The sequence below is a fragment of the Balaenoptera acutorostrata genome, chromosome 7 (assembly GCF_949987535.1).
Source record: "Balaenoptera acutorostrata chromosome 7, mBalAcu1.1, whole genome shotgun sequence".
NCBI classification, from domain to species: domain Eukaryota; kingdom Metazoa; phylum Chordata; class Mammalia; order Artiodactyla; family Balaenopteridae; genus Balaenoptera; species Balaenoptera acutorostrata.
Window position 1 is genome coordinate 11892656 of NC_080070.1, and position 27495 is coordinate 11920150.

General features: G+C 44.9%; 1 protein-coding gene across 1 annotated transcript; it reads left to right on the forward strand.

The window, feature by feature from the left end:
* Positions 1–267: 267 nt before the first annotated feature.
* Positions 268–26190, forward strand: LOC103015781 (TRPM8 channel-associated factor 2). Its single transcript, XM_007184674.2, has 8 exons — positions 268–334; positions 2679–3312; positions 16835–17826; positions 18103–18200; positions 19170–19383; positions 19721–19960; positions 21459–21796; positions 23698–26190. The coding sequence occupies exons 2-8, from the start codon at positions 2690–2692 to the stop codon at positions 23950–23952; spliced, it is 2760 nt and encodes a 919-aa protein (XP_007184736.1). The 5' UTR covers positions 268–334; positions 2679–2689; the 3' UTR covers positions 23953–26190.
* The last annotated feature ends 1305 nt before the right edge of the window (positions 26191–27495 follow it).

Consider the following 27495-nt stretch of genomic DNA (forward strand, 5'->3'; position numbering starts at 1 on the left):
ACTTATTGGAGACTTGGCGTGTGCTTTCCTCACCAACTGTGACAGCAACTTTGCGGAGCTCCCTCTCGCTCCGAAACGACCCTCGGAGAATCCTGGGGAGCCGGTTTCGGCCAGGACACCCGCCGGCCAAGCGGCCCCGCCTCCCGGGGGGGCGCGCTGCACACCCCGCAGGAGCCCGGCCCCGCCCCAGGTGCGGTGGGCGGGGAGGAGCCTCCCGGGCACCGCCCCCTCGCCCTGCTCCGCCCCGCCCCGCCCGCCGCGCCGGGACCGCCCGCCGAGCCTCGGCTCCGGCCTCCTCGCTCCGGTCTGCACCGCGCACCCCGGCCGCCCCAGCGTGAGTTCGCCGATCCGAGCGCGTCCGTAGGGTGGGCCGGGGGCCGAGCACCTGGGGGGGGGACACGGGTGCGCCCCAAGATGTCAGTTGCAGACCCGAGAAGGTTCCCAGCAATTGGGGTGTCTCTGTTTTCTTAGGTTCACGTTCTTGTTTCGTTTCGCCCTTCTTTCCCTATTTGCTGTTTGTCTCAAAACACTTTTTTCTCGCCTCTTTGAATTTGTGAGTCAAGAATTTGACAAAAGATGTGTGATTGTGTGTGGGTGTGATTCTGGGTGCGCGCGCGCGTGCACGTAGTTATGGAGAGTTGTGGTCCAAGTTCTGAGAACATATTACTCATCTCCTGGGTTTTTTGGTGCTTTTCCTGTAAAACTAGGGAGGCCCAGATTCGTGAAAGACCTCCCTTGTCTTGCCAGAGGTGGTTGGCTTGACCTCAGCCTTCCTGATCTCTCGCTGCCTTTTCCCACCCCAAACCCGCAAGCTGAGATCACTCACCCACGCGCTCCATACTCCAGCTAACTGGTGCTTTTTTGTGAATTCACTTTCCTGGGGGCAATATAAAGAAAGAGGTGGTAGATGGGAACGGCAGTTTAAAACCAAAAAAAAAAAAGGAGCTGGAACTTTACAAGGAATACAGGGCATGCTCAGGCAGCCAAGCGTACCAGAGATTTGGTGGAGAAAGTGAAGGGAGAAAGTCTAAAAAACTGTGGAAAGCCCGTACCCTGGAGGCTTAAAATCCAGGGTGAGCCACTCAGTTTTTACCTGGGGGAGTGGATGAACCTGAGGGTTCTGATTAGGAAGACATGGGAGTAGGATTGCTTGAGGGAGATTGTAGGTGGGAATGTATCCTGGGGACAGAAACCAGGTTGGTTTCATCTAGATATGAATGTAAACTGAAGGGACTGATATTTGAGAGAGACGTGAGAGAAGATGAACAAAATGAGGTGGCTGACGGTGTGTGGAAGCAGGAGGGAAGGGTTTGGTCTCTGTCAGTTTAGATTGTTCCCCAAAGCAAAGCCTGATAGAAGGACCTGAGTGCAGGTAGTTTATTTGGGAAGTGAGCCCAGTACTGCACAGTGAGGACATGGGGAGGAAGAGACCAGGAAGGAGGGGAAGCCAGCAAGGAAGGGCCTGTCGCCGAGCTGTTTACCACTGTGGGCAGCTGGAACCCAATTCCTTGGGTGACCTTGTGAGGGGCTCCAGAATGCACCTAGGACAGCCCTGTAGCATTTATCCGTGACTCCCTCCCCTGGGTGAAGCTTACCCTGTATCAGCTCACCGCCACTTCAGGGCACCTGCCAAGTGAGAAAGGTTTCCCAGTGCCCAGGAAAGTCCTCCAGGGCAGTTGCTGGAGTCAGAGGCGGTCCGGGGCACCCAGAGCACCTACTACATGGCTCTTGTCACTTAGGAAGCTAGAAAAGACAGCAGAGAGACAGACACTAGTGTTTTCTCAGTGCTCATTGTATACCTGACACTGGACAAGGCATTTTTATTTGCATTCTCTTCATCTTCAAAAACAATCCTCCAAGGGCTGTACTATTCTCTTTATGTAAATGGAGAGACTGAAGTGTAAGTAATTTATCCAAGAGGAGCTGCTCTGAAGGGAATAATTAACTCAGTTCTAGGCACACACCAAATTTTAATTAAAAGACCTGGTAAACCTCAGGATGCTCCCCAAGTAGAGGCAGGGAGCTCCCTAGTTAGGGCGGATATGATAAATTGGGAGGCGTTTCCAATTCATTTGGTCAAAGCTACCAGAACAAATCTAGTTTCTGAAAGGTCAGCTGACCTTTTCTTCCAGAGAAGTAAAATACTAAGTCAACTCAGGTCAACTCTCACCTTGACCTACCTGCTGGGGGGGGGGGGGGGGGATCCAGCCCCGCCCTCACTCCATTCAGGTCCTGCTCCTCCCTGTCTGTTCCTCCAGCCACCCTGGGGCTTCTCACTGCTCACGTGCTCTCCTGCAGCATTTCAGGCCTCAACTTAAATGTCAGGTTTCAGCTTCAAGGTCACTTTTTCCTGTAGGCCTTTCCTGTCACCCAATCTAAAGTAATTTTCCGGTTGCTCGATATCACATCCACTATGTTTTATTTTCATCTAACACTTATTAATTGCTGCATTTTATCTGTTTATCTACCTATCTAATTATTGTCCTTCCCCTTCTCAAATATTAGATTCGTGAAAGCAGGGACCTTGTCTGTTGTGTTCCTTGCTGCACCCCCAGGCCACGGCACACAGTGGGGAACCTGACAAGTGGTTTTCATCTGAATGCATTTAGTTGTTTTTGTTTTCACTCATTCCTTCATTTGTTCTGACCAAGCTCAGTCTTTGCTTTCTTCTCCTGCAGCTGCCTGAACCATGGCAACAACTCCTGCTGCTGCCTTTGAGGCCCTCATGGATGGAGTGACAAGCTGGGATGTCCCTAAAGGCCCCATCCCCAGTGAACTCCTTCTCACTGGAGAGGCTGCCTTCCCGGTGATGGTGAATGACCAGGGCCAGGTCCTCATTGCTGCGTCCTCCTATGGCCGAGGCCGCCTGGTGGTTGCGTCCCATGAGGGCTACCTGCTGGACGCCGGCTTGGCCCCATTTCTTCTCAATGCAGCGGGCTGGCTCTCTCCCTCTCCTGGGGCTCCCGTTGGAGTGCACCCATCCCTGGCATCACTAGCAAACATCCTGCAGGGCTCTGGGGTTGAGGCACAGATTCAGCCAGAACCGAGAGAACCCCTGGGGGTTTATTGCATCAATGCCTACAATGACACCATGACTGCAGAGCTGATCCAGTTTGTGAAACGTGGAGGGGGCCTGCTCATGGGGGGCCAAGCCTGGTATTGGGCCAGTCAGCATGGTCATGACAAGGTGCTGTCCAAGTTCCCAGGGAACCAGGTGACCAGTGTGGCTGGGGTGTACTTCACTGATACCTGTGGGGACAGAAGCCGGTTCAAGGTCTCTAAGAAGGTGCCCAAGATCCCTCTCCAGGTCAGGTGAGTGGTGTTTCCCTATGGGGAGTCTGATGCATGTTCACAATAGATTTGATCCCCCTCTTCGGTGAGCTTCCACTTTAATACACGTGATTTTCCACTGCTTTTCAGAACCACTACAAATAGAAAATAGGACAATTAAAATGCACTGAAGCCCAGGAGCGGCTGGGTTCTCACTGCCACTCCCACCTGTGGCCAAAGCGACAGTCGATCTATTAGAAAAACTTGTCTTATTCATCAATCTGTCTAGTGCCTGAGACTTGGAGAGTGTGTGTCAATATCTCTTAAAGGAATGGAAAAGCATTTGTTTGTGTGAGGCACATACCATGTGCCAGGCCCCCATGCAGAAAACCCTTGCTGTCTTGACACTTATATTCCAGTGGAAAATTAGGCAACTAAGGAAACAAATAGATACATACTCTAGCAGGTATTGATAAGAGCTACAAGGAAAGTAAAGCAGGATAAGTGATAGAGTGACAGCGAGGGGAGTGGAGAATATTTTATTTAGGGTCATCAGGGAAGGCTTATCAATCAGGCCTGGTCAGGATTAACTGGTGTTTCAAACAGAAGGGATTTAATATGGGGCACTGACTAAGCAGGCGACACAAGAGCTGAAAACTGCACAGGAGACAGCGAGGTAACAGGAGATGAGCAGCAGCAGGGCTGGCAGAGGGCAGCGGTGGTCCAGCAGCCCAGGGGCTGCAGCAACCTGGTGGAGGCTGGGGCCATGTTAGGCCTGTCCAGCACGAGCTGGAACCCCAGATGGGGGGGCTGTCTGATGGGACCTGGAGCCTAAGAGAAGACACAGTGATGGCCAGAGACACAGCCTGAGAGAGACACATACCTCAGCTCCTTCCTCCTTCCTGCCTTCAGGCTTGGCTGATGGACTGAATGTGGAGTGAGGGGGGAAAAGAGGAGTCAAGCGTTTTGGTGGTCGAATGCCTTAAAGATGAGTGTTGCCATGTAAGGAGCTGTGAAAGTCTATGAGAAGACAGATTAGAGGAGGTCAGGAGTTTAGTTTTGGATATTTGGGGATTTAGATAACTTGTTATCAGTGACTCACTGTGCTTGGCCACATGTGACAGAAGCCTTGTTATAGTGGATTGACCACGTAGGAGTTTATTTTTCTCATGTAACAAAGTCTGGGCAAGATAATCATGCCTGGGGCATTGAGTCCCTGCTTCATGATGACCCAGGTTCGTTCATGCATATCCATTCTCTCCCTCTCTCTCTCCCTTCCTCCCTCTCCCTCCATCTCTCTCGTGCTCTCTCCCCACCCCCGTGGCTCCCACCCCTCCCATCATGATGTTTCACTTTTATCTTTATGGTTACAAGATTGGTACTACTGCTTCAGGCACTATAATTACACCTCCGCAAGAATAAGCTAGAATGAATACACCTGCTGAATATGTCCCTTCTAATGCAGAAAATAATATATTTTCTGGAAGCCCTGACCATTAGGCTTCTATTATATTTCAGTGGCCAAAATTAGCTCACCTGGCCAACTCTAGCTGCCAGAGGGTCTGAAGGGCCGAATATTTTTAAATGGGCCCTGGCATCTCTGAAGAAATCAAGACTCTGCTACAAGGAAGGGCGTACACATATTTAGTAAGCATTTAGCAGTGTCCTCAGCCCCAAGTCCTGGCTCGCTTGGTCTTCCTTCCCTCTGAGAGGGTTGGGAGGTGATGAGTTACTCAGAGAGGCAGGGTGGATCTGATTCACTCCAACTTCTCTTTAATTCTAAGGGACAAACAAGGTTAAATCACATCAACCTAACTGCTCTTAATTGTTCCAAAGGACTCCTGTCCATCAAACTAAACCTGTTTTTCTTCATCCACGCCTACATTTTTCATCTCTGCCACTGAATCTGAAGTATATTTTATGTTTGTTTTAACTTTTAATTATGGAAAAGTTCAGAGATATGCAAAAGTAGAGAGAACAGTACAAAGAGCCCCATGCAGCCATTACCCAAGCTCAGTAACAGCCAACTCATAGTCAATCTAGTTTTATCTATAGCCACACCCTCGCTTCAACCCAGATTATTTTGAAGCAAGTCACAGACATCATATCATTCCATCTGTTTTTTAATATGTATCCCTAAAGATGTAAATCGTTTTGAAAACAGAACCACAAGGCACCACCATTATCATACCCAAAAGAAGTAATACTTTCTTAATGTCATTATTCGTTTCCATAATTGTCTTATTTTTATACTGTTTGTTGGAATTGGTCTTTTATTAAAACCCAAATATTTTGATTGCTTGATATGAATTTTATGTCTCATATAATGTTGAATTTCTTTTCCAGTTCTTTTTATCTCTTGCTGCTTTTTTGTTGAAGAAACTAGGTACTCTGTCCTGAACAGTTTCCCCACAGTACAGAATGTGTTTCCTTCAAAACAATCTGAGTTTTGCTGATTGAATCCCTGTGGTGTCATTGAATGTATTCCTCTGTTCTCTATATTTCTTGTAAATTGGAAGTTAGATCTGGATTCTACAGCAGGGATTGGCAAACTATGGCCTGTGGGCCAGCCCCCTGTTTACATAAATAAAGTTTTATTGGAACACAGCAGTGTCCATTTGTGTACATATTGTCTGTGGCTGTTTTTGAGTTACAGTGGCAGAGTTGAGTTGTGTCAGTGGAAAACATGTGGCCCACAAGCCTAAAATATTTATTATTGGGCTGCTAAGAAAAAGTTTCCCACCTCCTGGTTGAGAGGCTTGATCAGATTCATGTTCGAATTTTATATAAGTCAGTGCGTGACTGCACTGGCCAATGGCTTGATCCTTGTAGAACTGGGATGACAGGAAACATTTTCTCCTTACAGTTTGTCTTATAAAATATCAGATATTTGGAAATTCAGTTAATTGAAAAAATTACACTGGTAGCTCCGGCAAAGCTGAATGTAAGACTTGGTTTTCAAATTTCTCTTCCTATTCTGGATCTTCCTTCAGCTCCTGAAAAGCCAATTTATTTTCCTTATTCAGTTTCAGCTCAAACACCCTCCTCAGGGGAGTCTTCCTCAATGACTCTCTTGAAACTAAGACTAAACTTCCAGTTTCACTTTTCTCCATCTCTTGCCTAAACATCAGTGATCACAGTCTGTAAATACCCAACATGTGTACTTGCTGGTACCTGTCTAGCCAACTAAAAGTCTAAAGTTCCACGGATACACTGATCTTGCCTGTCATGTGCGCTGCGTTATTCTCAGTGCCTGATGTGTGAAACATGGTAGAGAGTAACAGGTATTTGTAGACTGTGTAAATTAATGAATAAGTATATGAACGAATACACATCCTAAACCACGAGAAGGGAAAGGGTGGCCTGGGTACCAGGGTTGAGCCTACAGACAGCTTCATGTTATAGAATGTGCTGTGTCTCAGAGGCTTCCAGCCTCAACCCAAAACTGAGCTGGAGGTGACTGACCCCATCAACTCTAAAGTCTTAAAAGGCCTGTATGGTGCCCAGGCCCTCAGCTCAGATTCCTGCCGCCTTCACGCATGTCTCCTTTGAGGTTTTCAGTGAACTTTCCTGCCAACAAATCTTGGTCAATGGCTCCTGGGCTGACCAAACAGGTTTGCTGACTTTCGATTGCTGCAGGAGGCTCTGGAGCTCCTTAAGGGAATTGCCCTGTCTGCCCAGGAGAGGAGAAGTCTCATAAAACCAACAAAAGATCCTCTCAAGGGTCCTATCCCCAAGGGCAAAAGCTGCCTGCACACCTAGGTTTACACACCTGAGGAGGTCCTGCCTGTACTTTAACATGCAAAGCCAGACCCAAAGGCATTTACTGCTTTTATACCAAGACACAAGAGAGTCTGGGGAAAAATTAATCTCAGATCAGCAGCTCATTACTCTTACGCATGGCATAACCTACAAGGTCTAGAGTGTATTAGGAGCTGCTCATATAAAAGTAAATACAAACTAGCAGCTTAGGTTTATGCCTCTCTTAAAGATTATGTGTTATCTCTCTTGATCATCACCACATTCCCATAGAGTGCAAGGTCTTTGTCTGAGGACTCTCAGCTTGTAAGTAGCACTGTTCTGTTTTCATATTCAAGATCCATAAATGTAGAGAGTTTCCAGGTAAAGGTAGTGTGGACTGAGCCTAGATCCCAGAATTGCCCTCTCCACCCAATCTGACCAAGTGTATGGAGAATAGTAAGCAGACAGCTGCATGTGGAGGTTCTGACGCTGATCCCACATGCTGCTAAAGCACAGTCGGTGGGAGTGCCAGGTGACTGATGTGTGGCACGGTGTGCAGCATCTCCTGAGACCGTACCTACCCACGATGCACAACCACAAGGAAAACGCTGAAACAAATCCAAGAAGTATCACTGATGCCTTCTCATGTTGTAGAAGAATGAACAAATTGGGTGAGTAGACACTTAAGGGAAAAAACCCTCAAATGTAAAAGCAGCAAAGCTCCTTCAGAATTTGGTGGAGGCAGAAAGGGATGCTGGAGTTTGCCATCTTCCAAAGACAATGGTGGGTTGAACACCTCCAGTGCATTCCATGCCTGGTTGGGTGGAGTAGGCCTTGCTTTAGGTCCCTGAAGAGTGGAGGGACAAGCCCCCAGTAAGGACAGCAATAGGCCCCAGCTGATCTTTGCCCTTCAGTTAGAGATACAGACGTTAAGCAATAAGAAAGTGGAAGGAAGCATTATACAGACCCCAATATAATTTGAGAAGGTGGTGGATGTGGTACGTGTCTACAAACAAACTGGTCTGGGGTAACTTAGAAAGAATATCAAGAGGAACTCACCCACACGATATCAGAACATGCAAAAGATCTGCTCATGCCCATAGTGAAAAAAAAAACTATGTAATAACTATATAAAAAGGCTATATTAAATTTAAAAGGGAAATATTAGACAGAAATTTAGTGTGGAAAGACAACAGAATCAATCATGCCTGGAAGAAAAATATGACCCAATGAACAGAACAGAATATTTGTAGACTACATAATTAGTGAATAAATACATGAATGAAGACACATTCACTCCTTGAGAATGCTTCACGCTCTAACAGAACTTTCTAAAAATGTATGTTATATAAAACGAGAGACAGAATGAGATGAAAAGGGGGAATTTCAGAGTGAAGAAAACAAATTAAGAAGCAAACACCCCAGGTGAAATAGGTCTAGTAGCCAGCACGTGGGAGAGAAGAGACAAGGCCAATGCATGGTAACAATGACAGCATCTCGCCTCACACTGAACTCTCTGATCATTGCTGTCGTTACTATGACAGGTTTTAAAGCTCCATTCAGAAAGCCATCTCCTGTATCACCTGTTTGCTCAGGTGTGATTTGGTACCTAAGCACTGCCACCTCTCCCTTTCCTCAGTGCCCTCTCTTGCACTTCCAGCTCTGAAGGAGCACATGCTTTTCCTTTTCCATAAATGCAGTATTATTCACACCTTCATGTCTATTTAAAGCCTCTTTTGCACAAAATATACCTGTTGATTGCCGCATACCCAACTGTGGGCTTCATTCAAAACTCAGTAATTGAGAGATTACTGGTGTGTGGACAACATCATTGGCTTTAGAGACAAACCACCCTGGATTTGTTTCCTGTCCTTTCCAGTTATTAGCTAAGAAACATGGGGCAAATAGCCTAACTTTTCTGTCTCATCTATAAAGCAAGAATAGTAACTTTCAGGTTTATTATAATGATTAAACGAGATGATCTGGGGCTTCCCTGGTGGCGCAGTGGTTGAGAATCTGCCTGCTAATGCAGGGGACACGGGTTCGAGCCCTGGTCTGGGAAGATCCCACATGCCACGGAGCAGCTGGGCCCGTGAGCCACAACTACTGAGCCTGCACGTCTGGAGCCTGTGCCCCGCAACGGGAGGGGCCGCGATAGTGAGAGGCCCGCGCACCGCGATGAAGAGTGGTCCCCGCACCGCGATGAAGAGTGGCCCCCGCTTGCCGCAACTAGAGAAAGCCCTAGCACGAACCGAAGACCCAACACAGCCAAAAATAAATAATAAATAAATAAATAAAGTAGCTATAAAATTAAAAAAAAAAAAAACGAGATGATCTGTATGTGTAAATACCTAGAATATATTAAACCTCATTAAATAATAGCTACTTTCATTATGTTATTATCCAAACTTAAATACTGTAAATAGATATTATACAAGACTTAAATATTGGTAAATAGAAGCATCTGTTGAGAATTCCTTGACATCCCATCTTCTATGCTTGCTTGTCCAGCCTTCCTCCCTTCCCTTCTTCCCTCCCTCCCTCTCTCCCTCCTTTCTTTTCTTTTGAGAAACATTTCATCTTTTTTTAAAGTTTTTTTATAGATTTTTTCTTTTGATGTAGACCAATTTTCAAGTCTTTATTGAATTTGTTACAATATTGCTTCTGTTTTCCGTTCTGGTTTTTTGGCTGCAAGGCACGTGGGATCTTAGCTCGCTGACCAGGGATTGAACCCGCACCCCCTGCGCTGGAAGGCAGAGTCTTAACCACTGGAACGCCAGGGAAGTCCCGAAACATTTCACCTTTTTACAAAAAATATTTCAAAATGAATTCAAGCTTATAATGAAAAATACAAGGGCAGGAATAGAGACGCAGATGTAGAGAACGGACGTGTGGACACAGGGGTTGGGGGGCGGGAGGGGACGGGTGGGATGAATTGGGAGCTTAGGTTTGACATAAATAAGATACATAGATACCATGTGTAAAATAGATAGCTAGTGGGAACCTGCTGTATAGCACAGGGAGCTCAGCTCGGTGCTCCGTGATGACCTAGATGAGTGGGATCAGGGTGGGGGGGTAGTGAGGGAGGTCCAAGCGGGAGGGGATATAGGTATACATAGAGCTGATTCACCTCATTGTACAGCAGAAACTAACACAACATTGTAAAGCGATTATACTCCAATTAAAAAAAAATGTATAGAGGAGAGTGGCAAATTGTCTTTCATCACACACCACCATTCCCAGGCTCATGCCTCTGGACTAAGGCAGCCGCTCTTAGAATTTTGATATGGATCCTCTCAATTGCTTGTCTACGCCTGTGTGTGTGTTCTAAAACATTATATTTTTAATGTATCATGTTTGAGAATGTCTGCATTTTTGTTATATTTACACAACAAATTGACAGAGTACAGCATTCTAGACTCTCACTTTCTCATCCTCAGATTCTAGGCTATATTGCACCATTGTGTTCTAGTTCTAATCAAGTTTGTCAGTCATTCTGCTCAAACCATCTCTATCCTTTTTTTTTTTTTTTTTAAATTGATCCATTGGATGCTGAGAGATCTGTTCCCATTTTCAAATGTGATTATGAATTCATCAAACTTTAATTTTCTTTGTAGCAGTTTTTGCTTTCAGCACTTTGTTTTTAGGCCCATAAAAATTAATGAAAATTATATCTTTGGAAGGCTTAACTTCTATTCATAGAAAATATTCATCTTTTGTTTATTTTAATTCTTTCCTCTTTGAAATCAATTGCATCTCATATTAATACCGGCACTTCTGCTTTCTTTTTGTTGTATCTTCCAGATATACCTTTGTTGATTTCCTCATTTCAATCTTTGTGTACCATTTATTGATAGTTTCAATTGTGTCTTTTGTAAGCAGCTTATACCTAGATGTTTTTAGCCCAGTCTGAGAGCATCTGTCTCTTCATATAAAAATTTAATCCAGTCCTAGATAGTGATAATTCAAGTGTATTTCTTACTCTTGCCTCGTTGTTTTCCTGTTTTGTTTTTATCCTTTGTTTCTTTTTACATTTTTTCTTCTTTATTACAGTATTTGACCTAGTTTTCTCTACTCCTTAAATTCTCCCAACATATTTGTAGATTATGCTTCTCAGTTCTATTTTTCCATCAGTTACCTTAACATTTTAAATTTAATTCTTAATTACCTGAGAAATATATTCGTACATTCTCCGTATTTGAAAAAAAAATACTGATGAGACAAGTCCCCTTTAAGCAGCTCTTTCAGTACCAACCCCTTGTCTCCATCACACAATTCAGAATACTTCTTACACTCTTGTGATTTTGTCCTGACTTTTTTGACATGTATATTGACATATATTTACTTTTATTTTTGTCTTATATAAATTGCATCACCAAATTGTTAGTTTTTATTTTTAAATTTTTTACTCAAAAAAATGTTTTGGAGCATCTGACCATGTTAGTTCTCAGAGGTCTACCTGTTGTTTGTAACTGATAAATAGTAAGCTGTAGTATGATTAAATGCCAGGTTTTTATTTGCTGCTCCTTCATGGTACTATGCACACCATCTTCCCACCCCTTCCCCAGGAACCGTGTTGACAACCCAGGATGTCATCTTCCATAGTTTACCTCAGGCCCATATAATCATTTCATATATAGTATATGTATACATATATGGGTGTGCACACATGTCTCTGTATATATGCATGCCTATGTGTATATATAAACACATATAAATACAAATACATATACACACATGTACTCCTGTATAAGTGAGAGGGTGAGTCCTTTTTCAGAAGAAAGGCGAGAGGCATTGCAGCTCAGAGGGCTGCTCTCAGCTCATTGCATGTTAATTTTACATGATTGCCCCCTCATTTCTGTGGCATGTCTTACTACCACTAGGTAGTGCTTCCAACTGGACACCACGCTAGGTGCTGTTGGAACTAGAGACACACAACATATGGTCCTACCCCTGGGTAACTTTCTGATTCAGTTATCAGTGTTTTTAAAAGTAAGTCCAAGGGGCTTCCCTGGTGGCGCAGTGGTTGAGAATCCATCTGCCAATGCAGGGGACACAGGTTCAAGCCCTGGTCCAGGAAGATCCCACATGCCACGGAGCAACTAAGCTGTGCACCACAATTACTGAGCCTGCGCTCTAGAGCCCGCGAGCCACAACTACTGAAGCCCGCACGTCTAGAGCCCGTGCTCCGCAAGAAGAGAAGCCACTGCAATGAGAAGCCCGCGCACCACAACAAAGAGTAGCCCCTGCTTGCTGCAACTAGAGAAAAGCCCGCACGCAGCAACGAAGACCCAACGCAGCCAAAAATTAATTAATTTTTTAAAAAAAAGTAAGTCCAAGAATGTTAGGATACATCCAGACCAATTTTACAGATCACCTACCCCCAGAGTGTTCTGTGTGGATCAGTTTTCAGAATTGTGACTGTGTTAATGTCCTAGGGCTGCCATAACCAAGTACCACAGATTGGCTGGCTTAAACAGCAGAATTTTGTCATCGCACCACTGAAGGCTAAAAATCTGGGATCAAGGGGTTGGCAGGGTTGGTTCCTTCTGAGGTTGTGGGGAGAATAAGCTCCAGGCCTCTCTCCTGCTTCTCGTGGTTTCCTGGCAATCTTTAGCCTTCCTTGGCTTGTAGAAGCATCACCCTGATCTCTGCCTTCATTTTTACATGGCGTTCTCCCTATGTGTGTGTGTGTCTGTGTCCAAATTTCCTCTTGCTATAAGGACACCAGTCATGTTGGATTAGGCCCACCATATCCTAACTTAGCTAATTATATCTGCAAGGATCCTATTTCCAAATAAGGTCACATTCTGAGGTCCTGGGGGTTAGGACTTCAACAAATGAATTTGGAGGGGACACAACTCAACCCATAACCCTTTATGCCCTTAATACTTTTAGGTATTAAGGTCCCTGTCTATCAGATATAAAGTCTTTCATTATCAGATAAATATTCTGCGTGTATTTGTGTATTTTATATACCCACTAACATGTGCTGAAGACTTACTATGTATCAGGTACTATGTTAGCCAACTTAGGAACGTCTTCTTTATTGAGTACTCCCAGACACAAGTGATGGTAAGCAAGTGGTGGCTTGGAGAGGGGATGTGAATTTCACAGGCTCTTCCAGCTACTCTGCCAAGGGAGGAAGCAGGATCATCCTGACCGGTCAGAGCCAGAGTCCACCAATGACCTGCTCAGCTGGACAGTGGCAGTTAGATATTTTTATAAGCACATGAGTGTAAACCTTCACGTTCCCAGTCTCATTATCACAGCTCTCCACAGTGAAGGTGTTTTATCAGTAGCTGGACTTCACAAGGTGCCCGTCAGAAGATTCTGGCAGAACACTTAGCGTGGAAGCTAAGTCTATAAGCTAAGTGTTGTGGCTCAACGTCATTGCCCCACAAAATAAGTCTTTAAGCCTCTACAGGTGGAAAAAAGGTACAAGCTAAAGTGATGCCTGAGCCCTTCTGACATCTGGCCGTGTTAGTTGAAAACAGAATGACAAGACTAAAACATGCTGTGGCTCCGTTTTCATGCTAAAGAGAAATTAAGGAGAAACTGTACAAGAGGAACTTTTTTCAGTAATGTTTTGCTGCTTGAATGAGTAAACCTTTTTTTTAACATTTGATTTTATTATGAGACAAAGTTTTATAAAGGTAATTAAAATCATCTAAATCCCACTAGCCAAGATGATCACTGAAGACATTTTGATAAACATACTTTGGATAATGTTTCTCTGTCTGGTCTTCTGGATTTTGTTTTTTGTTTGTTTGTTTGTTCTTGGCAGTTTGTTTTGCAAAATTTGGCTTATTTAGAGTATAGTATATTAGAATCTGACTTAAAATTTTTTCTATTAAACATTTTCCAATAATTATTTTAATTGCCATATGATATGCTATCTACAGTTAACGTTAACTTATTTAACCAATCTCCTGTTGCTTCACAAAGTATCTATGAATGGGTTTTAAAAATTCTTGAAATACAAAATCTTTCCTGAATTCATTACATTTTGACCATTTCTCAATAAGAAGTAGTAAATATGCTCATCAGATTTAAGTGACAATTTTTTTTAACATCTTTATTGGAGTATAATTGCTTTACATTGTTGTGTTAGTTGCTGCTATATAACAAAGTGAATCAGCTATACGTATACATACATCCCCATATCCCCTCCCTCTTGCGTCTCCCTCCCACGCTCCCTATCCCACACCTCTAGGTGGTCACAAAGCACCGAGCTGATCTCCTGTGAAATGCAGCTGCTTCCCACTAGCTAGCTATTTTACATTTGGTAGTGTATGTATGTCATTGCCACTCTCTCACTTCGTCTCAGCTTTCCCTTCCTGCTCCCCGTGTCCTCAAGTGCATTCTCTACATCTGTGACTTTATTCCTGTCCTGTCCCTAGGTTCTTCAGAACCATTTTTTTTTTTAAGATTCCATATATATGTGTTAGCATACGGTATTTTTCTTTTTCTGACTTACTTCACTCAGTATGACAGACTCTAGGTCCGTCCGCCTGACTTACAAATAACTCATTTCTTTTTATGGTTGAGTAATATTCCATTGCATATATGTGCCACATCTTCTTTATCCATTCATCTGTTGATGGACACTTAGGTTGCTTCCATGTCCTGGTTACTGTAAATAGGGCTGCAATAAATATTGTGGTACATGACTCTTTTTGACATACGGTTTTCTCAGGGTATATGCCCAGTAGTGGGATTGCTGGGTCATATGGTAGTTCTATTTTTAGTTTTTTAAGGAATCTCTGTACTGTTCTCCATAGTGGCTGTATCAATTTACATTCCCACCAACAGTGCAAGAGGGTTCCCTTTTCTCGATATGTATGTTCCTATTACCATTTTCTTAATTGTTTTGGGTTTGTTATTTTAGGTCTTTTCCTTCTCTTGTGTTTCCTGCCTAGAGAAGTTCCTTTAGCATTTGTTGTAAAACGGGTTTGGTGGTGCTGTATTCTCTTAGCTTTTGCTTGTCTGTAAAGGTTTTAATTTCTCCATCAAATCTGAATGAGATCCTTGCTGGGTAGAGTAATCTTGGTTGTAGGTTTTTCCCTTTCATCACTTTAAATATGTCCTGCCACTCCCTTCTGGCTTGCAGAGTTCCTGCTGAAAGGTCAGCTGTTAACCTTATGGGGATTCCTTTGTGTGTTATTTGTTGTTTTTCCCTTGCTGCTTTTAATATTTTTTCTTTGCATTTAATCTTTGATAGTTTGATTAACATGTGTCTTGGCATGTTTCTCCCTGGATTTATCCTGTATGGGACTCTCTGCGCTTCCTGGACTTGATTGACTATTTCCTTTCCCACGTTGGGGAAGTTTTCAACTATAATCTTTTCAAATATTTTCTCAGTCCCTTTCTTTTTCTCTTCTTTTCTGGGACCCCTATAATTCGAATGTTGGTACATTTATTGTTGTCCCTGAGGTCTCTGAGACTGTCCTTAATTTTTTTCATTCTTTTTTCTTTATTCTGCTCTGCAGTAGTTATTTCCACTATTTTATCTTCCAGGTCACTTATCCGTTCTTCTGCCTCAGTTATTCTGCTATTGATCCCTTCTAGAGAATTTTTAATTTCATTTATTGTGTTGTTCATCATTGTCTGTTTGCTCTTTAGTTCTTCTAGATCCTTGTTAAACGTTTCTTGTATTTTCTCCATTCTATTTCCAAGATTTTGGATCATCTTTACTATCATTACTCTGAATTCTTTTTCAGGTAGACTGCCTATTTCCTCTTCATTTGTTTGGTCTGGTGGGTTTTTACCTTGCTCCTTCATCTGCTGCATATTTCTCTGTCTTCTCATTTTGCTTAACTTACTGTGTTTGGGGTCTCCTTTTCGCAGGCTGCATGTTCGTAATTCCCGTTGTTTTTGGTGTCTGCCCCCTGTGGGTAAGGTTGGTTCAGTGGCTTGTGTAGGCTTCCTGGTGGAGGGGACTGGTGCCTGTGTTCTGGTGGATGCAGCTGGATATTGACTTTCTGGGGGGCAGAACCACGTCTGGTGGTGTGTTTTGGGGTGTCTGTGAACTTAGTATGATTTTAGGCAGCCTCTCTGCTAATGGGTGGGGTTGTGTTCCTTTGTTGCTAGTTGTTTGGCATGGGGTGTCCAGCACTGGAGCTTGCTGGTCATTGAGTGGAGCTGGGTCTTCGCACTGAGACGGAGATCTCTGGGAGAGCTCTCACTGATTGATATTACGTGGGACCAGAAGGTCTCTGGTGGACCAATGTCCTGAACTCAGCTCTCCCACCTCAGAGGCTCAGGCCTGACACCCGGCTGGAGCACCAAGACCCTGTCAGCCACACGGCTGGAGTGCCTTCAGAGTTGGAGAAGCTGGCCTGCAGTGGTTGTCCTTCTGCACTGCACATTAGAATCACCTAAGTGACAATTTTTAAAAAGAGTGAGTTTTATAAATCTTCAAGTGTAGCATTAAATAGTTTACTTGTAACATGTTCCTGGATCAGTGCTAGCACGTGGAGAGGGGGATTTGATTTTTAATGCCTTCTTTTACAGAAATGTTACTCTGAAAAATGTCTAAGTAGGACTACTTTCTCTAGAATAATAGATCCATTTTTCTAACAATTCATTTATATGTTCAGTAACAGGCAGACTTCGGAGATACTGCGAGTTCAGTTCCAGACCACTGCAATAAAGCAAGTCACACGAGTGATTCAAGTCTCAAATCTTAGTGAGAATAAGAAGACTGGCATGAACTGTGTATCTTTGTACCCACACAGATTTCTCTATTCAGTGAGCTCATTTCAGTGGTTCACTAACTGACTGTAGCCCCTTTGTTCCTCTTCCTTTGTCTCTTTTCCAGGTTTGGGGAGGATCTCAGGCAGCATCAGCAGGAGCTCCTGGAAGGGGTCTCAGAGCTGGACATCAAGACGGGGGGAATCCCCTCGCAGCTGCTCGTGCACGGGGCCCTGGCCTTCCCCCTGGGCTTAGATGCCTCTCTCGGCTGCTTCCTGGCCGCTGCCCGCTATGGCCGGGGCCGCGTGGTTCTGGCTGCCCACGAGGGCATGCTCTGTACGCCCAAGATGGGGCCCTTTTTGCTCAATGCTGTGCGCTGGCTGGCCAGAGGCCAGACGAGCAAAGTTGGGGTGAACACACGTCTAAAAAATCTGTGTGCCCTGCTGTCAGAGCGTGGCCTGGAATGCAGTCTGGAGCCCCGTCTGACTGCTGACTTGAGCGTCTACTGCTGTGCGGCTTACAGTGACACGGAGGCTAAGCAGCTGCACGAGTTTGTGGCTGAGGGCGGGGGCTTGCTGATCGGGGGCCAAGCCTGGTGGTGGGCCTCCCAGAACCCCGGCCGCTCCACTTTGGCTAGTTTCCCTGGTAACGTCATACTCAACTGCTTTGGCCTCAGTATCCTAGCTCGGACTCTGGACCCAGGCTGTTTCCCTGTCCCTACCCCTGAGAAGCAGAGCTACCACTTCCGCAAGGCGCTGTCTGAATTCCAGCTTATCGTGAACCACGGGGGTGGGAGCTTGGAAAAGAGCTGGCTGGCAAAACTGGGAGCAGACGGAGCAGGCTTCCTGCAGATTCCCGCAGAGGGCGTCCCTGCGTACGCTTCCTTGCACCGGCTCCTGAGGAAGATGCTGCATCTCTCGGGCCTCCCAGCTGTGAGCAGGGAAAACCCAGTTGCCAGTGACTCCTATGAGGCTGCACTGCTCTGCCTGGCCACGGAGCTGGCACGCTCCGGCACAGACTGCTCTCAGCTGGCACAGGGGCTTGGAACCTGGTCTTGCAGCTCTGGTTCATACCCCTCAGAACACGCCATCACAGTGGAGATTGATGGAAGCAACCCAGGTACAGAATGAGGGACCTGGGGCAAGGTGGGGCTAGCGAGCTTTGCAGGACATTGCAGGTGCTGAAGCTCAGGTGGGCCATCTCCATTCTCTAACAGGTACTTCCCAGGAGATGGGGGTTGGGGTTCTGCTCAGGGATTACGTGGGATGCATGCAAGAAGCATGGATGAGATGAGGTGCGCAGGGCAGGGCTGTACCTCTGGGAGGGGCTGTGAGGTTCCAGGTGGGGTGGGGTCAGGTGGGGGAATAACTCAGCCTTTCCTATGGCTTTTGTCAGGCAGTGGTGATTCCTGGGTGAGTACAGGACTCTACCTCCCAAATGGACAAAATGCAGAAGTCTCCTTGTCTGAAGCTGCAGTCTTTGCTGGCCTGAAGGTAAGGCCAGAACACCACTGCCACTTCTCAGAGCCACAGAGCTTCATTCTCATCCAGCTCGCACTTCTTCCAGGAGTGCAGGAAGGCATTGTTCTGCCCACGTTACAGATTTCACAGATGAAACAGCTAAGTTTCAGGGAGCCCAAGGGAGTGACTGAAGATGCCAGAACTCCTAACATCAGATCCAGTCCTCAAACACAAGCCCTCAGGTCTCCACCTCCCGACAGGGGTATGAGGGGAAGGAGCACCTGTTACATATTCGGAACCTCACTCATTTCTCCAGCATGGCCTTTCTGGGTTTTACCTCTTCACCTTGATTGCTGAAGGGTGTACTTAACCCCATCACTCACAAAAATAGGCTGTCATGCAGAATTAAAATTCTTCCTGCCTCAATTTTGAGGGTCACTTCCTACCATAGTAAGGGTCTCTTTTGGGTTAGTCTCCTTTCTCGAGCTCCCTTACATTAAACCTAAGAAAAGCAGTCACAGGACTCCAGACAAAATGCACTCAATCTATCTGACCAGGAGGGGAGGCCAGGACAAAGTGGGAAGAGAGAACCAGTTCTCCCCCGTCACCCCATATCCCACTGCTTCTGGATGGGCCTCCTGTCTGTGCACAAAGGGCAGATGAAGATTCCCTCTGCCTCATTCCCAGCATCGGAATCATCTCAGGGGCTTGAACCCTGGAGTGAGAGCCCAGGTTCTGCCTGGTACAGAGGCACCACAGGACCCTAGTCAGTATCAGCCTCGGGGTTATGCCTGGTCTGCCTGGTGGTGGTCCATTGTGGAGCTGCTTAAATCCCTAGAAAAATGATTCTGCGTACCTTTCAGTCCATATGATTTTTGGAGTGCTAAAAGCTCACAGGTTTGCATGCACTGCTCATAGAAAGGGGAAGCTGGAGTTTTTTAATACCCTCCATCCATACAGTACCACACACCCACAGCACACATGGTGGAATCACCTCTCCAGGTACAGATTGGCTGCCACACTGATGACTTGACGCGTGCCAGCAAGCTGTCTCGAGCTCCTGTGGTGACTCACCAGTGCTGCATGGATAGGACCAAACGATCAGTCTCCTGCCTCTGGGGTGGGCTTCTCTATGTGATCGTGCCCAAGGGCAGTAAACTGGGCCCCGTGTCCGTCACCATCAAGAGGGCTGTGCCTGCCCCATATTACAGGCTGGGTGAGTGGACTGAACGTGGAGGGGAGTGGGAGCCGGGGGTGCTGTGGTGTTGATGGGCTGGTTGAAGGAGGGGAGGGAGGAGGATTGGTACACAGAAGGAGGAGGGACTGTCGGAGGTGACAGTGGAGGCAGGAGATGAGGGACACCCTGTGTCCATGGAGACTTTGGGGCAGAACAGAGGGAAGGGTCTGGGGGCCTGTCCTTCACTTCACAGCACATAGACCCTCATGATAGTAGTTCATCATTTTAGTGTCTTCCTCCTGGAGTTCCAGTTGTGTTTTTCAGCTCAAGGGAAGTTGAGGAAGTGGGTGACAGGTTCCATGACCTTTATTCCCAGGTAAGACATCCCTGGAGGAGTGGAAGAGGCATATCCAGGAGAGCACAGCTCCCTGGGGAGAGCTGGCAACAGACAACATCATCTTGACGGTGCCAACGGCAGACCTCCAGGCCCTGGAGGACCCCGAATCTTTACTCCACCTCTGGGATGAGATGATGCGGGCTATAGCCAGGCTGGCAGCCCAGCCCTTTCCTTTCCTCCGTCCAGAGAGGATTGTTGCTGACGTGCAGATCTCAGCCGGTGGGTGCTCCAGAGGGATGCTCCTAGTCTATGGACACCATTTATTTATTATTTTGCCTTTTTTTGGCCTGTAGTTTTTTATTTTTATTTTTTATTTTTTGTAGTGTCTTTGTCTGGTTTTGGTATCAGGGTGATGGCGGCTTCATAGAATGGTTTTGGGAGTGTTCTATCCTCTTCCATCTTTTGGAAGAGTTTGAGAAGGATTGGTGTAAGTTCTGCTTTGTATGTTTGGTAGAATTTCCCTGTGAAGCCGTCCAGTCCTGGACTTTTGTTTGTAGGCAGTTTTTTAAATTACAGGTTCTATTTAACTTCTAGCAATTGGTCTGTTCAAATTATCTGTTTTTTCTTGACTCAATTTGGGCAGGCTGTGTGTTTCTAGAAACTCATCCATTTCTTCTAGGTTGTCCAATTTGTTGGCATATAACCGTCATAGTATTCTCTTGTGACTTTTTGTATCTCTGTGGTATCAGTTGTTATTTCTCCTCTTTCATTTATTATTTTGTTTATTTGAGTCCCCTCTCTTCTCTTCTTGTGAGCCTGGCCAGGGTTTGTCGATTTTGTTTATCCTTTCAAAAAACCAGCTCTTGGTTTTACTGACCTTTTCTATTGTTTTTTAAATCTCTATTTATTTCCTGTCTGATCTTTGTTATTTCCTTCCTTCTGCTGACATCTATTTTGCCTTTTTTAAACGTCCAATATGTGTAAGGCATAATTTTACAAGTAAGGGAAAAAAGACGTTCAAGACATGAACTTTGATGGAGATGAAAAGATGTTTACATGCAAAAAGGTAAATCATGTTCATCTAAAGCATAAGATTTCACAGGAGGGAGAACAGTCTCAGAAAAATTGGTACTAGGAGTTCAAGATGGCAGTGAGCGTTGTTTCAAGGAGAGTTTAAAACAGAAATATCTCCTTCAAACGTAAGTCAGAGTTGGCAATGAAAAGAGAGAGTAAAGAGGTTTATGTTAAGTATTCAGTGGTTTAGAGGAAAGAAGGCCAAAAAAAAAAAAGGAAATCTGATTCCAACATGTGGAAAATTCCTCTGGACCTGTTTTCTAATCTTCAAAAAAACACAAGATTTTCACTGTTAAAAAGTATAAATCTGGCCAACAGTAGTTTACATAGGAGAAGGAATGGCACTGCCCTAGCCTCGGGGATCTCAAATTCAGACACAGGACCTAATGTTGCAGACTCACATGCAAAGAAAACTCACAGAAAAGGAAGCACTGAATTATAGTGAGAATGACTATATAAAGTGTTAATATTTGGGGGGCCAGAGAGAGGGAGAGGCATAACTCCAGTGTGGAGGCCGGGAAGAAGGGCAGGGACTCTTCAGACCAAGTCAAAGAAAGCATCTGCTTTCCAATCAGCATGGAGATTCTGGAATTATGGTGGCAGCCAGGATGGTGAGAAAAAGTTACACCATGGAGAGGAATGAAGGGAGATGGGTTGGGTGGACCACGCCCACCATGCCTCACTCTTCCTTTTGCGTTCCCAGGCTGGATGCACTCAGGATACCCTATCATGTGCCACCTGCAGTCAGTGCAGGAGCTCATCAGTGAGATGGGCATAAGAAGCAGAGGTCTGTGGGGATCCATCCACGAGCTGGGCCACAACCAGCAGCGGCACGGGTGGGAGTTCCCCCCACACACCACCGAGGCCACCTGTAACCTCTGGTCAGTCTACGTGCACGAGACGGTCCTGCACATCCCCAGGGCTCAGGCCCACCCAGCTCTGAGCCCTCCAGAACGAGACAAAAGGATCAAAACACACCTGGGAAAGGGAGCGCCCCTGAATGACTGGAATGTGTGGACAGCTCTGGAAACGTATCTAAAGGTACTGAACAGAAATTCAGGGAGATGGGGGCCACTAGACCCTCAGTCGTGTAGCACCCTGGATCCCAGGAGCTCTCCAACTCCTTCACCACCCCCATCAGCCTGGGCCCACCACCTCCCCTGGCTGCATGGCGGTGCTTCTCAGGTCATACATCTCTAACATGGAGATAATGATGCCTGTCCCACTCACGTACTGTGGTTTTGTGATGGTATGTAAGAGGAAATGAAAAATACTGTGAAAAGAAAATAAGTAGAGAATGCAGCCTCTGGGTATATCAGTCAAGAGCAGAAGCTCTGAGTAAGACACTCCTAAGGCTGAGTCACAGCTCTCCCACTCACTCGTTTGTCCTTTGTCCCCTAGCAGGTGCCTCGGAAATGGTGATTGTTTTGCATTGCTTTGTTTTCCCTCACCTTAGTGTTATGGGTCAAGTGAGTGTTGCATCCCTTCATAATTACAGTGATGTGTTAGGGGCAACTGCATTACAAGAAGGCCTCTTAGGAGGTAAATCTGTCAATGAGATTCTCATATTTCCATCACCCATTTGAACCCAAAATGTCTTTAGAATGAATAAGTAAATAACCAACCCAATAGAAGAACATCGAAGTCCCAAAGTGAGTTGATTTCCTATGAAATAAGCATAAATCCCTTTCCCCTCCCCCGTCCTGCTTTGAATTTTTATATTTTCAAGTTGTCAAAGCCACTCCCCATATCAGATCTCCTACACTGTCTACCACGACTCTTTAGATAGTGGGTATTGCCCACTTTTTACAGGCACATACTGAGTTAGAGAGTTTAAGCATCCTGTCCAATGTCACACATTTAAATGATGGACCCAGAACCTAAAATCAGGAGCTAATGACAAGCCCAGGCTTTTGTACTTCTGAACCCTCTGATTTTTTTTTTTCTTTTCTCACTCATTTTCTGAAGAGTGAGTGTGAGACAGCCCCAGTCAATGAGATAACTGTGTAGCATCAGCTCAGGATTCTTCTAGAGCCAGTCTGAGGGTCTACAGGGAAAGAGACCTTACATGGTAGTTGCCACTGAAGTGTAAGGCAAAGCCCTAATTCCACCCTACCTACTGACCCACTCACCGTGAATATCATTTTGCAAAAGCTTTGGGGAGACCCCTCACCTTGGAGTCTGAGACTTGGTCCCAGGACAGAGAGATACCTTCTGTTTTCTTCACCTGTGGGAGGTCTGCTCCCCATCATTCCTCCTGCTGTTGCCTTAGCATAGATCCTTAGCAAGATCCCTGCTAATTCTAAATCTCTATAATCTTGGCAAGTAAGAGTCTCCTGCCCATGGCTTTCAGGTGGGCTGTTCCCTATAAAGTATGAGTCACTCTCATTTTGAGCCCCTTGTGACATACCTGCTTCTTCCTTGTTTTGCCCCAAAGGCAGTGTTCCACAGAGAAAAACAGTAGCCTTGAAAATAGTCACAGCTCTGAGATGGCTGAAAAAGAGAAAAAAAACAAGGGTTTTATTATGTCTGGAAGGTGTCGGAAGTTCCCAGATTTTGGCTCCCAATCCCCATCTCAGTCGGGCTCAAACCTGTCTGATGCCTGGGAAAACACTTAAGAACTGGGGATATAATTTTTTAAAATAGAGATAATAATGGTAACTGTCATTTATTGAGTATTTACCTCTTTTCAGCCATTAGGTTCCTCGTGTAGTCCCCTACTACATTCGGGGGTACAGGGTTTGTGGCCAAGAAGTGGAATGAGCCAACAAGATTGTGTTTATGTGCAGGGTTGAGATGGGGAGATAAGGGCAAGCAAAGAAGTGAAGCTAGTGCATGATTAAGGGGAAGAAATCACCAGAAATGAGATGCACTCATGAACACGCATGTTGCAGGTACTTTCACAAACTTGTACCTCATCCTGCCCCTTCCTTCTCTTCCAGCTCCAGGAGGCCTTTGGATGGGAGCCATTCACCCAGCTCTTTGCTGAGTACCAGACCCTCTCTGACATCCCCAAAGACAACACTGGCAAGATGAATCTGTGGGTGAAGAAGTTCTCTGAAAGAGTACAGAAGAATCTGGCTCCTTTCTTTGAGGCCTGGGGCTGGCCTGTCCAGAAGGAAGTGGCCGCGAGCCTGGCCTGTCTGCCTAAGTGGCAGGAAAACCCCATGCAGATGTACATCCAGACTGAGGACTAAAAGATGTGCACCAAGGGGTGTGTGTGTGTGGAAGGGGGGTGATCACTCACCAACTCTGCCACCCTCTTTCTTGCCTAGTGTACCTTGAGCCTGAATCCTACTTCCTACCTGTCCTCAGGAAGGCCTTTAAGGTCCTAAGACAAAATGAGACCAACTTTCTCAGGAAAGTGCTGCTATGCTTCTTTGATTGTTTCTCTGCTTGTACTCTTGCTCTCATCAAGAGACTTGCTTCACCATCCTCGTCCTCCAGAAGAGGATGTTTCATCTTGGCATCTTGAGTTTCTGCAGGCTCTTCGCTTCTATTTATGACCAGTAGTTCTAAAGACCATGGATTCCATTATAATCTGATATCACCCCCTTACCCAAGCCAGCCCTGAACAAAGCTCTTAACTTCTGCTTTGAGAAGCTTTCTAACAGCAAGCGAGGCAGGCTGGTATAATGGAGAGAGCCCTGAACCAGCTTTGGTTCTATGGAAAATCACTAAACTCTGTCTGCATCTGGATTCTTACCCATGACATGGGATAAAAATCTATTGTTTGATGATGGTGAACGTCTTTGAACACAACCTGCATATGCATATAAGGGAGCTCTTCAGCTTTCACCAGGCCCCACAGTAGCCTGTCTGCCCACTTTCGTGTGGACAACCTGAAAACTGAATCTCCCTTCAGAGTCAACCTCCTTGAGATTAGCATTCAGTCCTTGTGTGAGAGTATTTAGTGAACACCAGTGTTGTTCCCAGACATGGTATCAATGATAGTCCTCAAGATCCTAGCCCATCCTATGTGTCCTTTCTTCTGTCTCTGGAAAGATTCTTGGGTATAACCTAACCCCAAGAATGTGGTATGAACTCAAACTGGAGGTCACAAAGCTATTGGGGTTTGGTCTTCTTGGTTAGTTTCATCTTCGAGTACATTTGCTTCAACCAAAGGAAAAACTCATTCCAGCAGCCCTACCAACTCCATAAGCCCATTGGTTCTTAGCACAAAACAGGTGGCTGACTCCTCTGGTCACCTTGGAATCAAGGCACTGTCAGTTATCGACAGCTACTGTGCTGAGAGGGCCATGGACAGGACAGGCTCCAATGGCACAGGATTCCTGAGTGCAGCAGACCGAATTAACCCACACTCACTTATCACCCCACAAACCAGCATCCCCAAGCTTTCTCATAATCTCATTCCAACCCATCCCAGCTCTTTGGCTGGGTGGCATTCCAATTAGAGATGCATCCTCAGGATTAATGGGGTGTACATCTACCCATTTTCCTCTAGCTTGCTTTTAAACCATATTTTTGTTGTTTTCAATATCATTCCATTAGCTTTGTTGAGAATAGAGAGACTCCTCAGGCGGAGAACTAACCTAGGGAATGTCTTTTTCTGAATCCCATCAGCACATCCTTCTCCCAATTTTGGATAATTTCCTTTTATTTCACTAGTGTCCTTCGTCAGGTGCTTTTCACATGAAAAGTACTCAGTAAATATTTGTTAATTGAAAGAACAGTAAAGACACCTAACACATAATGGGCAGTCTTTATGTCCCAGACATTGTGTGAGGTATTTCCTACGAGTTATCTTACGGAATCCGAGGTTGCTGCTATTATTATCCCATTTCATAGACGAGAAAATGAACACTTAAGGATATTAAATAGCTTCTGAAGTCACAAAGCTAATAAGAGGAAGAGTTGGGCCTTGACTGAAGCCCACAGCAATGAAAAAATTGTAGAGCTTTTCTCCAAGAATGATTTTCAATTTAGACACAAATTTCACCGAGAAAATGGAAGTTCAACAAAGTTCTGACTTATGCCATGTTCACTATTGAACTTTTATTAAATATAAAATTTAACCTCTAAGAAAATATTGGTACCTGATTTTCTGGTTGTCTCAGCATGTGATTAGCTTCCCTATAGGTAGAGAAAGGATTTGAACCCAGGCAATTCAACTCCAGAACTGGTGTTCTTACCCATGATGCTAGGGATGAGTAAATGAATGGATAATGCTGGGTTGAAGAGGTTGCCATAGAGACAAAGACAAAACCTGACTTTTCCCCACATTCTCTGTACTAGACGTTGGAGCCCTTCTCCCTCTTACAGAAAGACTGTGGCTCTGCCGCTTGTTTCTAAGTTCAGAATTAATTGCTTGTAACTGCGACACTCTCAGAGTATTCTGTATTCCAGAGCAAACTTGCTCCGAAGGATGTCTATGCAGGTCTGGTGAATCATCAATAAATACCATTTGCCAGGAACTGTTATAAGTGCTTTTTATTTGTTTATCCTCACAACAGTCCTATGGAATAAGTACTATGACTGTCTCCATTTTCCAGAGAAAGAAGCAGAAATACAGGGGTAGCAAGTGGTGAAACCACATTTCCGTCCCTGGAAGTTGGACTCAGGACCCACACTTTAGCCAGCATACTATATACTACTGTATATTATATTACTGGGTCTGCCACAACCTGCAGCTCTACTTGCGTGGAACTATGTGTATGGCTACTGTATCACAAAATGACCACATAAAAACTACTAAAAACCAAACAGATTATTTCTAGTTACTCAAACAGGAATTATTTAACCATAAGGGTCATGCACCCAAGGCACACATCCCTCAATACCAAGACCCTGCCCTACCAAGTCTGAAAGGTTTTAAAGATCCTATGCTTCAAATAACAACTTCGTGGAGTCCTAGAGGAAGCTTGTCTTAACCTCAGGGCTTGTATCCAAGTGTCCTTTGCTCATTCTTAAGGATACCCAAACTTCCATACTCATGTCTAAGACTGTTATTAGACAAAGGAGCCCATGCATTCTTATAGGTTACTAGATCCAGTATCTGAAGTACCCAAATTTCTAGCAAATTGGATAATTTTCAGAGGCAAGAAATCACCATAGGACACTTCAGGGAAGTAGTAATGGCTACTTTAAAGTTTTAAAGGAGATTAAAAAGGACTATACCTCTATCTTATCCCCTGAGCACAAGATAGCCACCGACTTATTAGAAGAATGGACAATTAATTTCAAAAAATTAAAGCATTAGTGGTTGGTCACACTAAATGGAACCACAACACCTCATACTTGTGGCAAATATTGTTGAAATAAAATAACAAGCACTTCTAAAGGGAATTAAAGTGATCTTCTATCTTGACTAAATCTCTGGCATTGTGCATTCCCTGGTCGCCTATGTTGCTCTTTGTCTCCCCCTTATGGCCACCTAGGAAACCTTACAGCGCCTGATCATCAGTTGTAACAGTGTAATTATTCCCATGGAGGCAAACTCCGTTTCTGTCTTAGTTTTAGTTTAAAAGACATATTCATGTGACTCTTCCCATGAAGAAACAGATTGGTCAATATGCTCTTCACTTTTAATATCCATAAAAAAAACCACCCAAATCTATTTGCTTCAACTGGAATGGAAACAAATTCACCTACTCTTTAGCTCATAGTGTTGTTAAAATGGATTTAGATTCTTGGCATGGAGAAGAGTTATTGCCGTTATCAATTATACATATGAAGTTTTAGTTAACACTTTTTACTAAATTTATGACCTTCATAAAATA

Coding starts and splice junctions, on each gene's coding strand:
- LOC103015781 (XM_007184674.2), top strand. CDS start 2,690: ATGGCAACAACTCCTGCTGCTGCCTTTGAGGCCCTCATGGATGGAGTG. Junction 3,313..16,834: donor AAGATCCCTCTCCAGGTCAG/GTGAGTGGTGTT, acceptor TCTCTTTTCCAG/GTTTGGGGAGGATCTCAGGC. Junction 19,384..19,720: donor TGCCCCATATTACAGGCTGG/GTGAGTGGACTG, acceptor CTTTATTCCCAG/GTAAGACATCCCTGGAGGAG.